The sequence below is a fragment of the Labrus bergylta genome, chromosome 6 (genome assembly GCF_963930695.1).
Source record: "Labrus bergylta chromosome 6, fLabBer1.1, whole genome shotgun sequence".
Lineage (NCBI taxonomy): Eukaryota > Metazoa > Chordata > Actinopteri > Labriformes > Labridae > Labrus > Labrus bergylta.
In genome coordinates this window covers 3754200-3774541 of record NC_089200.1, presented here as the reverse complement: position 1 = coordinate 3774541, position 20342 = coordinate 3754200, and the positions used below count along the sequence as shown (strand labels likewise).

At 41.1% G+C, this 20342-nt stretch overlaps 2 protein-coding genes across 2 annotated transcripts; both read right to left on the bottom strand.

The window, feature by feature from the left end:
* Positions 1-1621: 1621 nt before the first annotated feature.
* On the bottom strand, positions 1622-6571 carry LOC136179383 (interferon-induced protein with tetratricopeptide repeats 1B-like). Its single transcript, XM_065955572.1, has 2 exons — positions 6466-6571; positions 1622-4761 (listed from the first exon to the last, which is right to left on the bottom strand). The coding sequence occupies exons 1-2, from the start codon at positions 6468-6470 to the stop codon at positions 3468-3470; spliced, it is 1299 nt and encodes a 432-aa protein (XP_065811644.1). The 5' UTR covers positions 6471-6571; the 3' UTR covers positions 1622-3467.
* Positions 6572-9329: 2758 nt separating this feature from the next.
* Positions 9330-20131, bottom strand: LOC136179480 (interferon-induced protein with tetratricopeptide repeats 1-like). Its single transcript, XM_065956317.1, has 3 exons — positions 20064-20131; positions 10347-10614; positions 9330-10232 (listed from the first exon to the last, which is right to left on the bottom strand). The coding sequence occupies exons 1-3, from the start codon at positions 20129-20131 to the stop codon at positions 9330-9332; spliced, it is 1239 nt and encodes a 412-aa protein (XP_065812389.1).
* Between the last annotated feature and the right edge of the window lie 211 nt (positions 20132-20342).

The window sequence follows — 20342 nt, the reverse complement described above, 5'->3', positions numbered from 1 at the left end:
CTAGAGTCTCTTGGGGATTATTCCTCTTCATTTTACTTTGTTGACTTTCAGAAACAAATTTTGGTTTTCAAAGCAATAATGTATGTGACACTTAGCAGGGCAACAACAGTGAGTGCTGTCAGATGGGGCCCCCTTAGGGAGGTTTCCTACTGTCATTTTGGGGCACTGCTTTGGTTTACATTTGTGAGCCCTGAGGGGCCCCTACTGGTCTGGGGCCCCAAGCAGTTGGGGCACACACACACAGACTCCAAAATAAACAGGCAGGAGAATAATGTATAACTCAAAAGAAGATATACAACGAAAAACAAGTGTTTTGGGGAAAGTCTTATGCTGTCAATATCAACCTGTTGCACTGACAGAGTATGAGGTTTTTGTTTTTCAACATTTTCCTTTTATTCCAGGATTCAGCCCAAAACTTCAATTCACCATCAATGATGAGCCGGAGCCCGGAGTGGGGCGGAGTCAGTACAGGAATGCAGCATATAGACAATGTGTGTTATGGAAAATCAACAGGAGAGATACAACAGATCACAATATACATGGGTAACACTTCACAATAAGGTACACACATTTTGCATACTTACTGGGAGACGAATGGGAAACTAACCACTAGATATAATCCAGAGTGCATATGTGAAAAGGGCTCTAGGTAACCATTAGTTAACAGGTAGATTTGTGTGGTTTATCCAGCTTTCATTATCCGTTAAATAATAATTCACTACTCTACAACATGTGATGAAGAAGTACTCAATATCTACCCAGTACTGAGTGGTTTTCTAATGGTTACTTGAAACTTTAATCACGTTATTTTTGCATTCCAGCATGAGCATACAAAAAAAACGTTTGGGTTTGGTGCTACATTACACAAATTTTCTACCAACATAACTTGAACTGCTCTTCTGCTGTTGCTCGTTTGGAGCGACAAGTGGTTCATCCATGCCATGATTGATGGTTAGTCTTTCACTGTGCCAAGACACACATGATCAGAACATGTGCTGCTGTGAAATGTTCTTATTCTTCCTGACACAATAAGTGTATAAAAGGCTCAGACAGTAGGTGGCCTTCCTGTTAATTGCTCACGCTCCTCCTGCGTGTTGATGACGTAAGCATCTCAAGCTTTTTGCTTCTGCCTTTTCCTTTTCAGTCGCTACATAACACATGACTGTTGACTCTGTTTGAACTGTCTGTATTGTTTAAAAATGATTGTATGTGTATAATGGCTGAATAAAATACTCATACATACATGATCAGTTTGCCAGCGTGCGTGTTTTCGGAGAGGAGAGCGGCAGATTATAAATTCACCGTACTCTGCAACATGATGATGAATCAGTTTATGGACGCCATCTTGTAATACTCTGAGTTCACCAGCAGATGCCGCCTGTGCTAGTTGTAAACCCAGGCAGTAAAGTGTATGTGAAGTTGTTAATCTGTCTAAAGAGCTAATTTCTTTCATTTATGTTCATTGAACTCGAATATTTCTGCCAAATAACTTACTCTAATAATTGTCAGACGCTTATGATCTGACAAGGCTTAAATTTCTAGCTCCGTCCTCCCGATAGTTTAGAACTGAAGAAGGTGAAACCACTGAAACAAAAAACTTCAAGACGATTTCTTGGTGTGCACACTGTTCATTTATTGGTATAAAGCTTAAACACAGCTTGAGCAAACAGGAGCATCTTAATATATAATTTTCAGGTAACAGAAAATACATTTTCACATGAACAATGAGGACTTTAAATTTCTGAAGCGAAGCACATTCATATAAAATCCATTAATTCTAAAATCTGAAAATACAGCATTGAAAAAACACAACAGAAGCAAAATACATGATAATCACAATTCACACATTTCTTCATTAAGTATTCACCATGACGACCGTGTTTTACAGAGGACGTCACACCTACCAGGAGCTAGCGTGTAAGATTTAAAGGTCACATAGTCTCCTCCTCTTCAACCAGTTTAAAAAATTCTCAGAACTTCCAAAAACATGTGTGAAGTTTCTTGTTCTAAATCCACTCTGATCCTGTATTTGATCATGCCTATAAACCCCTCTATTTCAGCCCTGCTCAGAACAGACTGTTTCTGTGTCTGTACCTTTAAATATGTAAATGAGCTGTGTCTGACCACGCCCTGTCTCTGGAAGGGCTTGGGTGTACTTGGTCTTTCTCGCTCCATGTCCTATTGTTTACGGTGAGAAGGCAGACTCAGAGGGCAGAACAAACACCTAGCTGTGGGAGTGTCACCCACCTGGGGGAGGGGCTCCTGCCCTTTGTGATGTCATGAAGGGAACTCCGTCCTGAATTAGTAAGACATTCCCAACTCTCTCGCTTTCTCTCTCTCCCCTGTTTCTAACTCTATTTACTGTCCTATCTCTAAATAAACGCATAAAAGCCCAAAAATAAAAATAATTAAGAAAATATATATATATTTTTTTTTAACCAGGAAAAAGTCTCATTGAGATTAAAAATCTCTTTTACAAGAGCATCCTGGCCAAGACAGGCAGCAGCACAATCACAGGGTTTCAGACATAAAACACTTAACAACAATGGACATAAATACAGGAATCACAAAAAGAACCAGTTCACCAGAATCTGTCATAAGTCATGAGCAACAAAGCGATCAAAAAGGACAATACGAGTTAGCTAAAAAATCTACAGTCAGATATTTCTGCCTCCAGATCATTAAGTAGACCTTTAAAAACATTCAAGGAAACCAGCTCCCGAAGATTTAAAGTATCTTGCAACCGATTCCAAGAAGAGGGAGCAGCATACTTGAACGCCCTTTTTCCTAATTCCGTACGGGCTTTAGGGATGGTAAGAAGGTGAAGATGGTAACTTCCATTACTTTATATGTAGCTCTGTAGGTAGGATGGAAGCAGACCGAGAATAACCTTATAAATAAAAATATGCCAGTGATTTAGTCTACGTGCAGACAAGGCAGTCCAACCAACCCGAGTATACAAGGAGCAGTGGTGAGTAAGGGCTTTTAGATTGGTGATAAACCTCAGTGCCCCATGGTAGACAGTATCCAACGCATGTAGGCTTTGCCAGGATGCGTGCATGTAAAGAGCATCGCCATAGTCTAGCACTGACATAAAAGTGGCAGCAACAAGTGTTTTTTTGGCCTTAAATGAAAAGCAAGACTTAATTCTAAAATAAAATCCTAATTTTAACTTGAGTTTTTTTTAACCTATTGTTGAATGTGAGGCTTAAAAGAGAAAATAATAAAAGTAAACCTTCCTTTAATTTATTTCAAATAGTTTTGTATTGCAAGAAATTTGTTTTTAGTTAGTTTTTATCCTTATTTTTTGGACGCCCTGGCAGAATGGGCCCCCTCCTGTTTTTCATTCTTCTCCAGGATTCTGTTGCTCTTTATTACCACGTGTGAAAGCAAAACGCTTTGTAGAAATGTTTTTTTTTTTTTTTTGCTTGGACAAAATTGTACCCCCTAAATTTGCCTCCCTATCTTTACTGCCTTGGCTCTTGCAGATTTCTGAGAAACTCCTCTATTTCTCTGCACATTATGCCTCGGTATTTAGTCTTCTCCAGGATTCTGATGCTGTTCTCACGGCTGAAGGATATTTCTGGTATTGCTGCTGCCTTCATGTGATACTGTGTCGACCTGTGGGAGTCATTTTGATGAAAGTATAAATGATTTGCATATCTGTTGTAAAGCATCTGTTTGTCTGAAGGTTCTGCAGGTTCATTTTTGAGCAGTTTCTGAAATATCTGCTCAGCTTTGGCCTTGCTGTGATGTGACTTTGCATAGATAGTTGCGAGGTCTGTTTCCTTTTTGAGTGAAGAGTGAGGGTAAAGAGAGATCAGCTCCTCGTGGAGAGCGATTGCTCTGTCCATCATGCTTTGTTCTGGGGAACTACTGCTTTTATAAACGATCCTCCATCTGTAGCAGAGCGCAACTAATTTCTTCAGATAACGCACATCTGGATGTTCTTTCAGAACTTTCTCTGTCAAATCAATGGCGTCATCAACTGATATGTATTTTATGTAAAGGTTTAGTAAGGCCCACATGCCACTGCTACTGCAGCACAGAGTGCTCACATTTCCAGCCAACTCACGGACTTCATCTTGAATGTTTTCTCCTTCATCAGCACGTTGTTCAAGGTAGAGCGCAGCGAGGTACAAGTTCTCTGGATCCCGTTCCTTGGCTTGTCTCATTTTCTCCAGGAGGTCAGGGTCCAGCCTTGGGTCACTGATGTTTTGGGCGTTCTTTAACCATATGACATAGCTGGTGTTCCAATCCACCATGTCCGCCTGCATCCTGGCAGCTTTCTCGTAGTAATCAACAACCAGCTTCTTATCCTCTCCCAAAAACATCAGGGTCCAGGCCTTTTCAGCGTAGATCTCTGGATGGAGGTCGTCCTGGGTTGGAGATGGGTATTTTTCCATCAGGGCATCAACCTTTGACAGATAAGCCTGACTCTCCTCTAGATCTCCCAGGTGGTGGTGCAGCCAGGCCAGGTTCCCGTAATTCACCACTAACCAAGGACCCTCATCTGCGCTTCTCAGCTTGCTGAGGGTCTCTGCAGCCTTCTGGAACAAACTGTTAGCCTCTTCATTTAACCCCAGCTTATACTGAATGAACCCCCACAGGTTGTAATTGTGGCCCAGCCATCTATTTCCCTTCTCTGTGCTGAAGTCCTCCATCTTGTGCGTGAGGCGTAACAGTTTTGGCTTGCTGCGGTCCAGGTTCCAGGTGAAGTGGCACTGCAGGGACTCCAGTGTGGTTTGACTCTGAGCAGCACTGATGGAGAATAAAAAAACAAACATTTAAACACATCAGCAGCTAATTTGGATATGCTTTGAAGTGGGCTATGTAAGCAGGTCTATATCTTACAACTTATCAATAATGACACACACCATCCCAGCCACTGCCTGTTCATCCTGCTGACATCTAGCAGCGCACATGTATGTTCTGCTACTTTATGACTGTATTTATGTTTGTAGTTTCTCCTCTACTCTTCAAATCCGATGTACACAGCAACGGAGGAGCCTCGTTTGTCAACCTGAGCTGTCAATCATGCCTTTATTCCCCTTTTTGTATCGTCAGCTAACTAAGTAAACTTCTCAGATAAATGAAAAACACACTAAATTATTTGACATCACTGCATGGGCTCAGGAACAGTTTCCAGGAGACATCACATCTCTGGATTCACAAAAGTTAGATTAAACTTTTGTTTTTGTCTTTTATTACCGCTGTCGCACGGGAAGTGATGGTTCTTTTAACCAATCAGTGGACGGCGGTGTGTCTAGATCCTACCTTATCGGTACGTATGGTACCCCAACAGAAGGGTACCAAAAAAGTAGGATGTTACAGATCTGTTATTTGGTACCGTTCCCAACTTTTGATGGTGGAAAAGACAACAATTGATGAGGGTGGAAATAGAGCAATAAACTGCCCTACCTGTAATCGTGACTCGTCACCTTGCAGTGAAAATATTTGGAGCGTAAAATAAGACCAAGGAGAGCCTGGCTAAATCCTTTGGGGGGACAGGCCTACTGCAGAGTGGTATTAATGACTCTGTCCCAACCTTTTTTTAATGTGTTACTAGCATAAAATATTAAATGGTCATAGTTTTCCAAAAAACATTAAATGTCTCAGCTTTAACAGTTGGCATGTTGTCTTTGTGCTATTTTTAATTAATTAGTCTTTATCTTTACATTTTACACAACGTCCCAACTTCTATTGAACGTGTGGGGTTCTTTGTTGTTAACATGTACTTCTTCTTAAAATGTATTCTTCCTTTATGAAGTAATTTACGTATATATACTTGATGTTTTTATTGCCTGAAGGACCAGCAATTGAAAAGTTGATGTGCAACCTGATTGTGTGCAATTAAATTTATGAACCTTGAACCTTCCTACTGCTGCAGCTGATACCTTACTTCCTTGTACCTTTAGTATGTTTTTATTAAACAGCAGAGTATTTAATTTCCATGGTAATCCTTATTTTACTGAAGGTAAATATATAATTATAATTCCACCTCTTAAAAAATAAACAAAAAAACAATTAGTCATAATATTGATTCCTTAAAAGGAAACACAAATTAAAATCAAATTATTTTTTTTAAGTTTATTTTTGGGCTTTTTGTGCCTTTAATGGAGAGATAGGACAGTGGATAGAATTAGAAATCAGAGAGATAGAGAGAGTGGGGAACGACATGCGAGAAAGGGTCCACAGTGCGGGATCGAACCTGGGCCGCCCGCTTGGAGGACTATAGCCTCCATACATGGGGGGCGCGCACTAACCACTGTGCCACCAGCGCCCCTAAAATCTAAATTTTGACCCCAGACAAACAAAATGTCACAAAAGCCTCAAAGTGAGAAAAGTAAACGTATGAAACACTAAAATAATGAAGCTAAAGGGGAAGAAAAAGACTAATAGGAAAGGGTTTGGAATTAATAAATTAAAAACTTGGAAACATTTGTATGCAAGTCAGATACTCACCTCATCTTTCTGCTGTTTCTTCCTCTCAGTCGTTTTCTGAAGATGATTTAGTCGAGCAGATGTTTCCTCTTGATGTTGCTCTCTGGTTACAGTCGCTCCAGCTTCAGCTCTCTAGTGTGGATGACGTGATCTGCAGTAGCAGCTTTAAATGTCCATGATAGAGGCGTGACACTTTGGAAGTCGTAAATCCACCTTTCTTTATCAGCAGGATGTTATCTGACTCTCCTTTCTTGAGAATAGAAACTTAAGTCCTCAGTTTCCCTGCAATTTATTCAAGGAGGAAAAAGTTCCTCCCCAAAGAATTGATGTATTGCTGTAATCACTTTTTTGCTAGATTCCCTAGTAGTGCTGTAGTCAAGACCACACAAACCGAGACCAGAGTGCTCCGAGTTCAAGACAAGACTGAGACATTTAGGGGTCTAGACCAATGAAGACCAAGACCAAGGTGGGGCTAGACCGAGACAAGACCAAGACCATAAACATCACTACGAAATCATCATCTTATGTTGAGGGGGCGTGTGACTCACTTAGACCGTAACACCGGGAAAGTTGTGGACGTAACCGAGGGATAAAAATCAACCTTCAAATGAATTGAAGTTATTTAATCTTTTAGAAAGAGGCACTTTCCTTCTAATCACAGTAATGATGTGGAAAAACTCAGTGGTGGTCTTGACAGGTCTTGATTGAAAATCTGGAGTCCACCCAGTGTCATGATTTGGTCTTGTTTGGTTTTGTGTTTTGGCGTTTGGGTTTCCATGTTTTGATTTCTCCTGTTCTTCCCTAGTGTTGCTGGTTTTTCCCCTTGTGTGTTTCCTAGTTTGGTCTTCAGTGTTTCCTGTGTCATTTTGTAATTTCAAATCCTTGTGTCCCTCTCTGTTCTGGTGTGTCTTGATGTTTAACAGTGCCTTCAGTGTTTCATGTATTTGTCATAGTTGTCCTCAGTGTTTCTTGTCCTGCCTCTGTGTGTTTCCCTCCAGTGTTGATTGCCCTCATTGTCTTCACCTGTGTCATTAGTCTCACCTTTGTCTGATTACCCTTTGTCTATTTAGTCTCTGTGTTTCTTGCCCTCTGTGTCAGGTTGTTGTTGTATGTCGTTTGTCGGTGGTGTTTGTAGTTATGTCAGATGTTACTTTTCCTTGTGCTCCCAGTGATTCCTCGTGGCTACCTTTATTACATTTCGTCTTTTCAAGAAAGAAAGTTTTTGTTGAAATAAATATTTTTAATTTTTCATTCTCCACTTGGGTCCAGTTCCTGATTTTCCACACCCGTTCATGACACCCAGTCTGATACCTGAGACAAGACCAAGTAGAAATGCTTTAAATACTCTTAGTTTACCAGCAGATAGCGCCTGTGCTGCTTGTAAACCCAGGCAGTAAAGTGTATGTGAAGTTGTTGATCTGTCTAAAGAGCTAATTTCTTCCAGTTATGTTTGTTGAACTCGAACATTTCTGCCAAATTACTTGCTCTAATTAAAAGGAATACATTATGTTAGAAAAGAGTGTTAGTTTTCTATGTAATCTTTGTGCTGGATGTGAACATTGTTATTCATGTCATGTTTGTGACCCTGTACAAGTCAGCTCTCTCAGAACGCTCCGTTTTGGTGTGTGTGTCTCTTTAAATGCAATAACCCCCCCCCCCCCCCCCATTGGCTCTTTAATAATATGTTCCCTTCACGATTTTAAAAATCGTTTTGTGTGATAGGCTTTAGCAGAATTAGGACACTTATGATCTGACAAGGCTTACATTTCTAGCTCCGTCCTCCCGATAGTTTAGAACCGAAGAAGATGAAACCACTGAAACAAACAACTTCAAGACGATTTCTTGGTGTGCACATTGTTCATTTAGTGGTATAAAGCTTAAACACAGCTTGAGCAAACAGGAGCATCTTAATATATAATTTTCAGGTCACACAGCAAATACATTTTCACATGAACAATGAGGACTTTAAATATCCAAAGTGAAGCACATTCATATAAAATCCATTAATTCTAAAAACTGAAAATACAGCATTGAAAAAACACAACAGAAGCAAAATACATAATAATCAAAATTCACACATTTCTTCATTAAGTATTCACCATGACAACTTTGTATTTACAAAGGACGTCACACCTAACAGGAGCTATGGTGTAAGGTCACATATCCTCCTCTTCTTCAACCAGTTTAAATAAGTCTCAGAGCGCCTCAAAACATGTGTGAAGTTTCTTGTTCTAAATCCACTCTGATCCTGTATTTGATCATGCCTATAAACCCCTCTATTTCAGCCCTGCTTAGAACAGGCTGTTTCTGTGTCTGTAGCTTTAAATATGTAAATGAGCTGTGTCTGACCACGCCCCCTCTCTGGAAGGGCTTGGGTGTATTCCAGTCTTTCTCGCTCCATGTCCTATTGTTTACGGTGAGAAGGCAGACTGAGAGGGCAGAACAAACACCCAGCTGCGGGAGTGTCACCCACCTGGGGGAGGGGCTACTGCCCTTTGTGATGTCATGAAGGGACCTCCGTCCTGAATTAGTAAGTCGTTCCCAACTCTCTCCCTCTCTCTCCCCTGTTTCTAACTCTATCCACTGTCCTATCTCTAAATAAATGAATGAAAGCCCAAAAATAAAAATAGCGAATAAAATAATAAAAATAAACCTTCCTTTAATTTTTTTCAAATAGTTTTGAATGACAAGAAATTAGTTTTTAGTTAGTTTTTATCCTTATTTTTTGGACGCCCTGGCAGAATTGCCCCCCTCCTGTTTTTCATTCTTCTTCAGGATTCTGTTGCTCTTTATTACCACGTGAAAGCAAAACGCCTTCATAGAAATTAGTTGTTGTTTTTTTTTGCTTGGACTAAATTGTACCCCCTAAATTGGCCTCCCTATCTTTACTGCCTCGGCTCTTGCAGGTTTCTGAGAAACTCCTCAATTTCTCTGTCTTTATTCTTCTCCAGGGTTCTGATGCTTTTCTTACGGAAGGAAGATTTTTCAGGTATTGCTGTTGCCTTCATGTGATACTGTATCGACCCTTGGGAGTCATTTTGATGAAAGAATAAATGATGTGCATATCTGTTGTAAAGCATCTGTTTGTCTTCAGGTTCTGCAGGTTCATTTTTGAGCAGTTTCTGAAATATCTGCTCAGCTTTGGCCTTGCTGTGATGTGACTTTGCATAGATAGTTGCGAGGTCTATTTCCCTTTTGAGTGAAGAGTGAGGGTAAAGAGAGAGCAGCTCCTCGTGGAGAGCGATTGCTCTGTCCACCATGCTTTGTTCTGGATCAGGGTAATCTCTCCTTTTATAAACGATCCTCCATCTGTAGCAGAGTGCAACAAATTTCTTCAGATAACGCACATCTGGATGTTCTTTCAGAACTTTCTCTGCCAAATCAACGGCCTCATCAACAGATATGTGTTCTATGTAAAGGTTTAGTAAGGCCCACATGCCACTGTTACTGCAGCACAGAGTGCTCACATTTCCAGCCAACTCACAGACTTCATCTCGAATGTTTTTTCCTTCATCAGCACGTTGGTCAAGGTAGAGCGCAGCGAGGTACAAGTTCTCTGGATCCCGTTCCTTGGCTTGTCTCATTTTCTCCAAGAGGTCAGGGTCCAGCCTTGTGTCACTGACGTTTTGGGCGTTCTTCAACCATATGACATAGCTGGTGTTCCAATCCACCATGTCCGGCTGCATCCTGGCAGCTTTCCCGTAGTAATCAACAACCAGAATCATGTCCTCTCCGAAGAACATCAGGGTCCAGGCCTTTTCAGCGTAGATCTCTGGATGGAGGTCGTCCTGGGATGGAGATGGGTACTTTTCCATCAGGGCATCAACCTTTGACAGATAAGCCTGACTCTCCTCTAGATCTCCCAGGTGGTGGTGCAGCCAGGCCAGGTTCCCGTAGTTCACCACTAACCAAGCACCCTCATCTGCATCTCTCAGCTTGTTGAGGGTCTCTGCAGCCTTCTGAAACAAGTTCCTCGCCTCTTCATTTAACCCCAGTTTATACTGAATGAACCCCCACAGGTTGTAAATGTGGCCCAGCCATCTATTTCCCTTCTCTTTGCTGAAGTCCTCCATCTTGTGCGTGAGACGTAACAGTTTCGGCCTGCTGCGGTCCAGGTCCCAGGTGAAGTGGCACTGCAGGGACTCCAGTGTGGTTTGACTTTGAGCAGCACTGATGGAGAATACAAAAACAAACATTTAAACACATCAGCAGCTAGTTTTGACTCTTGTGTTCTTATTTGTTATGTCTCGTCTCGCAGTGTCTCCTTTACTCTTCTAAACTGTCAATCACTTTTATTACCCTATTATATAGTCAGACAATCAAGTAAACTTCTCAGATAAATAAAAAACAGACTAAATTATTTGGTGGACATCACTGCATGGGCTCAGGAACACTTCCAGGAGACATAGTCTGTGAACACGTTAGCTGAAACTCTACCATGTGTAGGGTTGCCACCTTCCAAGCAGAAAAACAAGGGACACCCCGCAGCGGGGTGCAACTCAGTAGGGGCCTCACTGGCCCAACGGTGGGGTGGGGCACCAGTTGTGGTGAATCATGATTTAAAACGAGGTTTTAATGAAGTAATAAGAGTCATACTTTAAGTTTTAAGTGCTTTATGAACACATTTTTTTTCTGAAATAATTTACAAAAACGCAAAACTTCAATGTAAAGGCAGATACAGTAATGTATGCACAATGAAATGCACCTAACACGACTTCAGCAAATGATTACTATTAGCTATCTAATTTACAACTTAACTTAAACTTCAAATAAAGTTATTAACTTAACATTAATTCATTAACAGAGTATTATTGAAGTGCTTTTGACACTGCTGTAACATAGAGGGGAGCAGTAAGATAACAGATTTTGAATTAAATAAACAGTACGAATTTAATAGTATTTTCATTCATTTATTCTGTCCTCCTGTCTTTCGTTTTTGTTGTTTTCTTATGAAATCATGAATGATACTATTAATATGGTTTTGAACTATTTTCTTATTGTATTAATTAAGTGTCTACTGTCGATATATCGATGTTGTATTGATGATATCTCGCCCAGGACAAACTGTGAATGCAGATTTGGCTAAAATAAATGTCATCTTTTTGTTTTACGTACCGAAAAATATTCACACTATCCAAACTATACTGGAATAACCTATTTATAAACATGGGAGAAAATATATTAAGTAGGCCTACAATAGTTTCCTTTACATTATATTCATTTTCACTGACACTGTCAAGCCAGGCATTACTTTCTACTCACGTCTGTATTTCTGCATCCGTTTACGTTTCAATGGTGCACGGTGCGGGAATCAGAGACACCTGCAGACATGTTTCCTTCTGACTCCTATGACTTTCTCTCACCCAATCACTGACAAGCTCTCATTGCTCATGCCAAAAAAGAACCAAACAAACCAACGGACACTCCGAGGAGGCGGGAACTAGCCGGCTGAATGATGCTGAGTTCAAAGCATCTTGGAAATACGGGACAAACCGCGTCCCGTATTGATTCAAAACGGGACGCAATATCAAAGTGTAAAATACGGGACGATTCCGTATTTTACGGGACGGGTGGCAAACCTAACCATGTGTCATGATTTGGTTTTGTATTTGAGTTTCCCTGTTTTATCCCAGTGTTGCTTGTTTCCCTTGTGTGTTAATGTTCCCTAGTGTTGCTGGTTTTTCTCTCCTAGTTTTGTCTTCAGTGTTTTCTGTTTTATTTTGTCATTTATTATCCTTGTGTATCTCTGTGTTCTAGTGTGTTTTGTTAGATTCTTGAGTTCTGTGTGTCTTTAGTGTTTCATGATTTAGTTTGTAGTTGTCCTCAGTGTTTCTTGTATTCCTGCCTCTGTGTGTTTCCCAGTGTGTTTGCCCTGATTGTCTTCACCTGTGTCGTTAGTCTCACCTGTGTCTGATTACCCCATGTCTATTTAGTCTCTGTGTTTCTTCCCTTCTGTGGCAGTTCATTGTATGTGTTTGTTGGTGCGTATGATATGTCTGTGTCCCGGTGGCTCCCTGTTTTTGAGCCTTGTGTTTTTGTTGAACTTGTTGAAGTAAGTTTTTGTTTGGCTTTTTGTTAAAATAAATAGTTTAGTAAATTCTGCACTTGGGTCCACACCTCCTTGTTTTTCAATTGTGACACCATGCAAAGAGCAAGCTGTATATAAACCAGATCCAGAAACATTGCTGGCTTTCCTTGGGCCTGAGGTTGTTCAAAATGGACTAAGTGAAAGTGGAACACTGTCCTGAGGTCTGACAATTCACAATTTGAAATCTTTTTAGAAAGAATGGACGCTGCATCCTCCGGAGCTAAATAGGAGAGGGACCATCTGGCTTGTTATCAACGCTCAGATAAAAAAACAGCACCTGTGATGGTATGGGGGTGCATGGGTAAACTGCACATCTGTCAAGGCTCCATTAATGCTGAACCATACATAAAAGTTTTGGAGCAACATATGCTGCCAAATAGAAAACCTCTTTTCTGGGAAGGCCTTGTTTATTGCAGCAGCATAATGTCAAACCACATTCTGCACACTGACAACAGAATGGCTCACAAGTCAAAAGCTTCATTTCCACCTAGCGGTCCGGTCAGTGGTCTGCACCTCCAAGGTCGCCCATGGGGGCCAAAAATCCAAAACAGCATTGAAATAACTCTCGAAATCTACGGGATATTTAAACTTGGCGTGTTTTCTGTTTGTCCTTTATTACTGCTGTCAGACGGAAAGTGGCAGTTCTTTTAACCAGTCAACGGACTGCGGTTTGTCTCGGTCCAACCTTTAGGGTCTTATTGGTACACTTGGCACCTAATGTGGATCTAATGTGTTTGGATTAAATCTTTTATTGGATTTAAACCGTTGGGACTCAGTTTGATGAATTATTATGATCAGGAGAGTTCAGTAAACCTTTAAACGGTTAAAAGACGTTGTTTGTTTGTCGGTGGTCTGACAGGTGGGTAGATTGTGACTGCTGTGGTGGTCTGACCTGCACACACTGGGCCGTCTGAGTAACAGGGTCAAATATGCTGGTGCACCGTTTATGCTTTCATAATTATATCAGATCAGCATATTGATTTACTTTGTTTGACTGAAACCTGGCTGTGTCGAGATGAATATGTTAGTTTAAATGAATCCACTCCTCCCAGTCATTTTAATACTCATATACCTCGAGACACCGGACGAGGTGGTGGAGGAGCAGCTATTTTTAATTCTAGTCTTCTAGTTAACCCTCAAAGCTGAATTTTTCTTCTTTTGAAAGCCTTGTTCTTAGTCTTTCACATCCAGTCTCAAGAACCTTTCAGCCAGTTCTAGTTGTTGTAGTTTACCGCCCTCCTGGCCCATATTCTGAGTTTCTATCTGAATTTGCAGAATTTTTATCAAATTTACTCCTTAGCAGTGATGGAATAATTGTTGTAGGTGACTTCAATATCCATGTGGATGTTGAAAATGATAGCCTTAACACAGCTTTCATGTCATTATTAGACTCTATTGGTTTCACTCAGGGTGTAAACGAACCTACTCATCGTTTTAACCACACCCTAGATCTTGTTTGAGCTTATGGCATTGAAATCCAAAACCTTACAGTTTTCCTAGAAAATCCTCTTCTATCAGACCATTTCCTTATTACTTTCGACTTTGTCCTACCAGAATTAGCTCTGTTTAATAAAAATGTGCTCTCTAGAAGTTTATCTGATAGAGCTGTAGCTAGATTTAAGGAAGCTATTTCAGCTGCTTTTGATTCAGTACCGTGTTTCAACCCAGTTGGAAACTCTCTCATAGCTTTAGTCCCTCTCAGCTAGATCAGTTTGTTGATAGTGCAGTGGATTCGCTGAGAGTTACTCTTGATTCGATTGCTCCCCTAAAACAGAAGGTTATCAAATGGCAGAGACTAGCTCCATGGTTCAACTCAGAAACCCGTACTCTAAAACAATCGTCGCGAAATTTTGAAAGAATATAGCGCTCGACCAAAACGGTAGAATCTCGTTTATTCTGGCAGGATAGTCATAGAAAATATATGAAGGCTCTACGTCATGCTCGAGCTGCCTACTACTCCTCTCTAATCGAGGAAAACAAAAGCAATCCTAGATACCTTTTCAGCACTGTAGCCAGGCTGACAGAGAGTCATAGCTCCATTGAGCCTTTAGCCTTTAGCCCTCAGCAGTAATGATTTCATGAGCTTTTTTAACAACAAAATTCGAGACATCAGAGACAAAGTTGTTAACCTCCTGCCCTTACCTGGTGCAGATACGTCTGATACGGCAGAGACAGTTCCAGGACCAGATATTAGTCTAGACTGTTTTTTTCCAATCAACCTTTCAGAGCTAAATTCAATTATTTCTGCGTCAAAACCATCAACCTGTCTTTTAGACCCAATCCCGACCAAGCTGTTTAAGGAAGTCTTTCCCTTAGTTAGCAACTCTATATTAGATATGATCAATATGTCTTTACTGGCAGGCTATGTACCACAGTCATTTAAAGTAGCGGTAATCAAACCTCTACTCAAAAAACCTACTCTAGGTTCAGGAACTCAAGCTAACTATAGGCCTATATCCAATCTTCCTTTTATCTCAAAGATCCTGGAGAAAGTGGTAGCTAATCAGCTGTGTGACTTTCTCCATGACAACAGTTTATTTGAGGAGTTTCGGTCAGGATTTAGAGTCCACCATAGCTCTGAGACTGCACTAGTTGGAGTTATAAACGATCTACTTCTAGCTTCAGACAGGGGACTTCTCTCTGTGCTCGTCTTGTTAGATCTTAGTGCTGCTTTTGACACTATTGACTATCAGATCCTATTATACAGACTAGAACATTTACTTGGAATTACAGGGACTGCTTTAAGTTGGTTTGAATCCTACTTATCAGACCGATCTCAGTTTGTACATGTTAATGATAAGTCTTCTATGCACACCAAAGTTAGCCATGGAGTGCCACAAGGTTCAGTGCTTGGACCAATTCTCTTTACATTATATATGCTTCCTCTGGGAAATATTATGAGGAAACACTCCATACAGTTTCATTGTTATGCAGATGATACTCAGCTTTATGTATCAATGAAGCCCGGTGGCACCAGTCAGTTATGTAAGCTAGAAACGTGCCTTAAGGACGTTAGGACCTGGATGACCAGAAATGTTTTGCTACTTAACTCAGACAAGACTGAAGTTATTGTGCTAGGCCCTAAAATCCTCAGAGAGACTTTTTCTAGTGATGTGACTGTCCTTAATGACATCAGCCTGGCATCTAGCACCACTGTTAGGAATCTAGGAGTTCTATTTGATCAAGATATGTCCTTTAGCTCTCACATCAGGCAAATTTCAAGAACAGCCTATTTTCACCTTCGTAATATATCCAAGATCAGGAATATCCTGTCGCAAAATGATGCAGAAAAACTAGTTCATGCATTTGTTACCTCCAGATTGGATTATTATAATTCTCTTTTGTCAGGGTGCTATGGTGGATCTCTAAAGACTCTTCAACTAGTCCAGAACGCTGCAGCTCGTGTACTGACTAGAACTAGGAAAAGGGACCACATTACTCCTGTGTTGACTTCTCTGCACTGGCTCCCCATACAGTCTAGAATAGAGTTCAAGATCCTTCTTCTCACTTACAAAGCTCTAAATGACCAGGCACCATCTTATCTTAAGGAGCTACTAGTGCCGTACTGCCCCTCAAGAACATTACGGTCCCAGAATGCAGGCCTGCTAAGAGTTGTATAGGTTTTGTTTGTTTGGAAAAAGCAACAGTTCAAAGATTTTTGGGTTTGACAAAAAGTCTCTAAGTGTACTATAGGAGGTAAAGCCTTCAGTTATCAGGCTCCTCTCCTCTGGAATCGTCTTCCAGCCGGGGTCCGGGTGGCAGACACAGTCTGTATTTTTAAGAATAGACTTAAAAGTTTCCTTTTTGATAAATGTTATAGTTAGGGCTGGTGCTGGTGTAGACCAGCTCCTAGTTATGCTGCTATAGGCTTAGACTACCGGGGGAACTGGCACCTTGAGCTCTCATCTCTCTCTCTCTCTCTCTCTCTCTCTCTCTCTCTCTGTGCATATACAGTACATCATATTACTGCATGTATCTATCTGTAAATCTCAGTCACTAACCACCTACTTTCCTGGGAGCTCTTGATCTCTCTTAGGCTCCTCGAGATCGTTGGTTGACGGCCTGCCAGAACAACCCCCCCCCCCCCCCCCTCACCGGATTGTTGATGGACTCGCTTGCTCCCTATCCCTCTTCCTGCATCTTATCCCATCTCTCCTCCTATCCCCTTCCAAGCCCGGCGCAGTCTAGGCCTGTGAAGGCTGTTTCGTCATGAGCCGGGGATCCGGCCGAAGATTTCTGCCTTTTAATAAGGCAGCTTTTTCTTACCACTGTAACTTTTGCTGCTTTGCTAAAGTGCTCATGATGGATAGGCCGGGTCTTTGTAATGTAGCAATAAGTAACGTCTTTTTACCTGCTGTTTGTAACATAACAATGAGTAAGGTCTTTTTACCTGCTTTTTGTAAAGTGTCTCGAGATAACACTTGTTATGAGTTGACACTATACAAATAAAAATAGATTATTTGATGGGTTGATTGATTCTTTGGTTAGTATTATGTATCCGTTTTGCCCCCTCCCCTCTGCCCTTTTGTACAATTCCCAGTGGGAGAGGTGGGTGTCCATTGTTTTGCCTAAGTGAGAGAAACAATTAAATAAGTCATCACAGAATAAATTGTTTTTCCAAGTCTAGAAGACAAACAGTTTAATGACGTGGTTAATCTCTTATGTTGCAAAAACAACTACAAAACATTTGACGATCAGTCGACAATGTAAATCCGTTGGGGGAACAGGCCTACTGCAGAGTGGTAAACATGACCCTGTCACAACTTTTTTTAAATGTGTTACTGGCATTAAATATAAAATGGGCACATCATACTTTTCCAAAAAACATTGAAATGTCTCAGTTTCAACAGTTGTCTATGTGTTATTTTCAATTAATCCATTTTTATCTTATCATTTTACACAGCGTCCGACTTCTATTGAACCAGTGGGGTTGTTTGTTTTTAACATGTACTTCCTGTGCAGAGGTTTATGCAGAGGCCTCTGGTAAACAGGATATGGGCTTGGTGCGATCTGAACAGCGATATTTCAGCAACTTTCGCAGTTTTATTTTAACACATAAGCACAATACATTTTCCATTACACATTCCACCTCTTCAATAAAAACCCCCAGAAAAATCAGTCGTAATGATGATTACTTAAAAGGAAACACAAATTAAAATCATCCCTCACCCTGCACACTCAAAAAGACCACAGCATAACCTCAATCTGGCCTTTGAATACTCGCTCAACAATAAAAGCCTCATTCTCCATGACTTCATAACCGACACCAATAATGGACACCCTTTTTCTCACCGAAACCTGGCATAAAGCCATAGACCGTCACCACCATCCTCAAGAAACCTGGACTCAAAACCGACTGTGTTCTGTTTATCTGTCGCTGCACCTTCATGTTGTTTTATTTATGATTTGTGTGTAATGTTGTAATGTCTGTTAGTCTGTCCTTACTGTTCTGATCCTTCTGTCTTTTTAACAAATGTACAGTGTCTTGAAATTGAAACTTATAAATAAAATTTATTATTATTTTACCCCAGACAAACAAAAAGTCACAAAATCCTCAAAGTGAGAAAAGTAAACTTATGAAACACTAAAATAATGAAGCTAAAGGGGAAGAAAAAGACGAATAGGAAAGGGTTTGGAATTAATAAATTAAAAACATGTAAACATTCGTATGCAAGTCAGATACTCACCTCATCTTTCTACTGTTTCTTCCTCTCAGTCGTTTTCTGAAGATGACTTAGTCGAGCAGATGTTTCCTCTCGATGTTGCTCTCTGGTTACAGTTGCTCCAGGTTCAGCTCTCTAGTCTGGATGATGTGATGATGCAGTAGCAGCAGCTTTAAATGTCCGAGATAGAGGCGTGACACTTTCCTTATCAGCAGGATGTTATGTGACTTTTCTTTCCTGAATTAGTAAGTCGTTCCCAACTCTCTCCCTCTCTCTCCCGTTTCTAACTCTATCCACTGTCCTATCTCTAAATAAATGAATGAAAGCCCCAAAATAAAAATAACTAATAAAATAATAAAAATAAACCTTCCTTTAATTTTTTTCAAATAGTTTTGAATGACAAGAAATTAGTTTTTAGTTAGTTTTTATCCTTATTTTTTGGACGCCCTGGCAGAATTGCCCCCCCTCCTGTTTTTCATTCTTCTTCAGGATTCTGTTGCTCTTTATTACCACGTGTGAAAGCAAAACGCCTTCGTAGAAATTAGTTGTTGTTTTTTTTGCTTGGACTAAATTGTTCCCCCTAAATTTGCCTCCCTATCTTTATTGCCTCAGCTCTTGCAGGTTTCTGAGAAACTCCTCAATTTCTCTGTCTTTATTCTTCTCCAGGGTTCCGATGCTTTTCTTACGGAAGGAAGATTTTTCAGGTATTGCTGCTGCCTTCATGTGATGCTGTGTCGACCTGTGGTAGGCTTTTTTCGATCACAGAATAAGTAATTTGCATATATCTTGTAAAGCATCTGTTTGTCTTCAGGTTCTGCAGGTTCATTTTTGAGCAGTTTCTGAAATATCTGCTCAGCTTTGGCCTTGCTGTGATGTGACTTTGCATAGATAGTTGCGAGGTCTATTTCCCTTTTGAGTGAAGAGTGAGGGTAAAGAGAGAGCAGCTCCTCGTGGAGAGCGATTGCTCTGTCCACCATGCTTTGTTCTGGGGAACTACTGCTTTTATAAATGATCCTCCATCTGTAGCAGAGTGCAACAAATTTCTTCAGATAACGCACATCTGGATGTTCTTTCAGAACTTTCTCTGCCAAATCAACGGCCTCATCAACGGCCTCATCAACGGCCTCATCAACTGATATGTATTTTATGTAAAGGTTTAGTAAGGCCCACATGCCACTGCCACTGCAGCACAGAGTGCTCACATTTCCAGCCAACTCACGGACTTCATCTCAAATGTTTTCTCCTTCATCAGCACGTTGTTCAAGGTAGAGCGCAGCGAGGTACAAGTTCTCTGGATCCCGTTCCTTGGCTTGTCTCATTTTCTCCAAGAGGTCAGGGTCCAGCCTTGTGTCACTGAAGTTTTGGACCTTCTTTAACCATATAACATAGCTGGTGTTCCAATCCACCATGTCCGGCTGCATCCTGGCAGCTTTCTCGTAGTAATCAACAACCAGCTTCTTATCCTCTCCGAAGAACATCAGGGTCCAGGCCTTTTCAGCGCAGATCTCTGGATGGAGGTCGTCCTGGGATGGAGATGGGTATTTTTCCATCAGGGCATCAACCTTTGACAGGTAAGCCTGACTCTCCTCTAGATCTTCCAGGTGGTGGTGCAGCCAGGCTAGGTTCCCGTAGTTCACCACTAACCAAGCACCCTCATCTGGTTGACCGTTAGAAAACGGTGTGCGTACACTCACGTCACGTCCGGTTGAGTGTACGCTGGCGCGTTTAGCTGCCGCTGCTCTCCGGTTCCTCTGACTGTTTTGCTGATCTACAGACCTTTTTGCATTTGTTGTATTCTTCCCTGGACATACTTCCAAATGATCAGATTACCCGGTGAGTTAATTTGGATTGGTAGCCTATTAGCTTACCTGTTGCGTGCAGGGCTCCCACTCCTCACCTGGGCTGCTTCTGCTGCCGGAGCCCTTATCCAGTCCATTATCGGCAACAACAATGTGGATTAATAAAATGTTTGTATGGTCCGTGCTCGTCTGGACTGCCCTGTCGTTGGTCCTCAACCCAACGGCAGCGGTACTCCATTACACAGCCGCTGAGCTCCTGCAACTACGCTTCCACCTGTCCGATCCTCCACCGGCTTTGCATCTCTACCTGGACATCGCTCGTCATGCCCGTCGGAAATATATCCACCG

Bases quoted from the DNA above. Each gene is read 5' to 3' on its own strand.
- LOC136179480 (XM_065956317.1), bottom strand. From the start codon at position 20,131: ATGGACTGGATAAGGGCTCCGGCAGCAGAAGCAGCCCAGGTGAGGAGT. The intron at 10,615-20,063 runs GTAAGCTAATAG...ATTCTCCATCAG, and splicing joins GGGAGCCCTGCACGCAACAG to TGCTGCTCAAAGTCAAACCA. The intron at 10,233-10,346 runs GTGAACTACGGG...TCTCCATCCCAG, and splicing joins ATGAGGGTGCTTGGTTAGTG to GACGACCTCCATCCAGAGAT.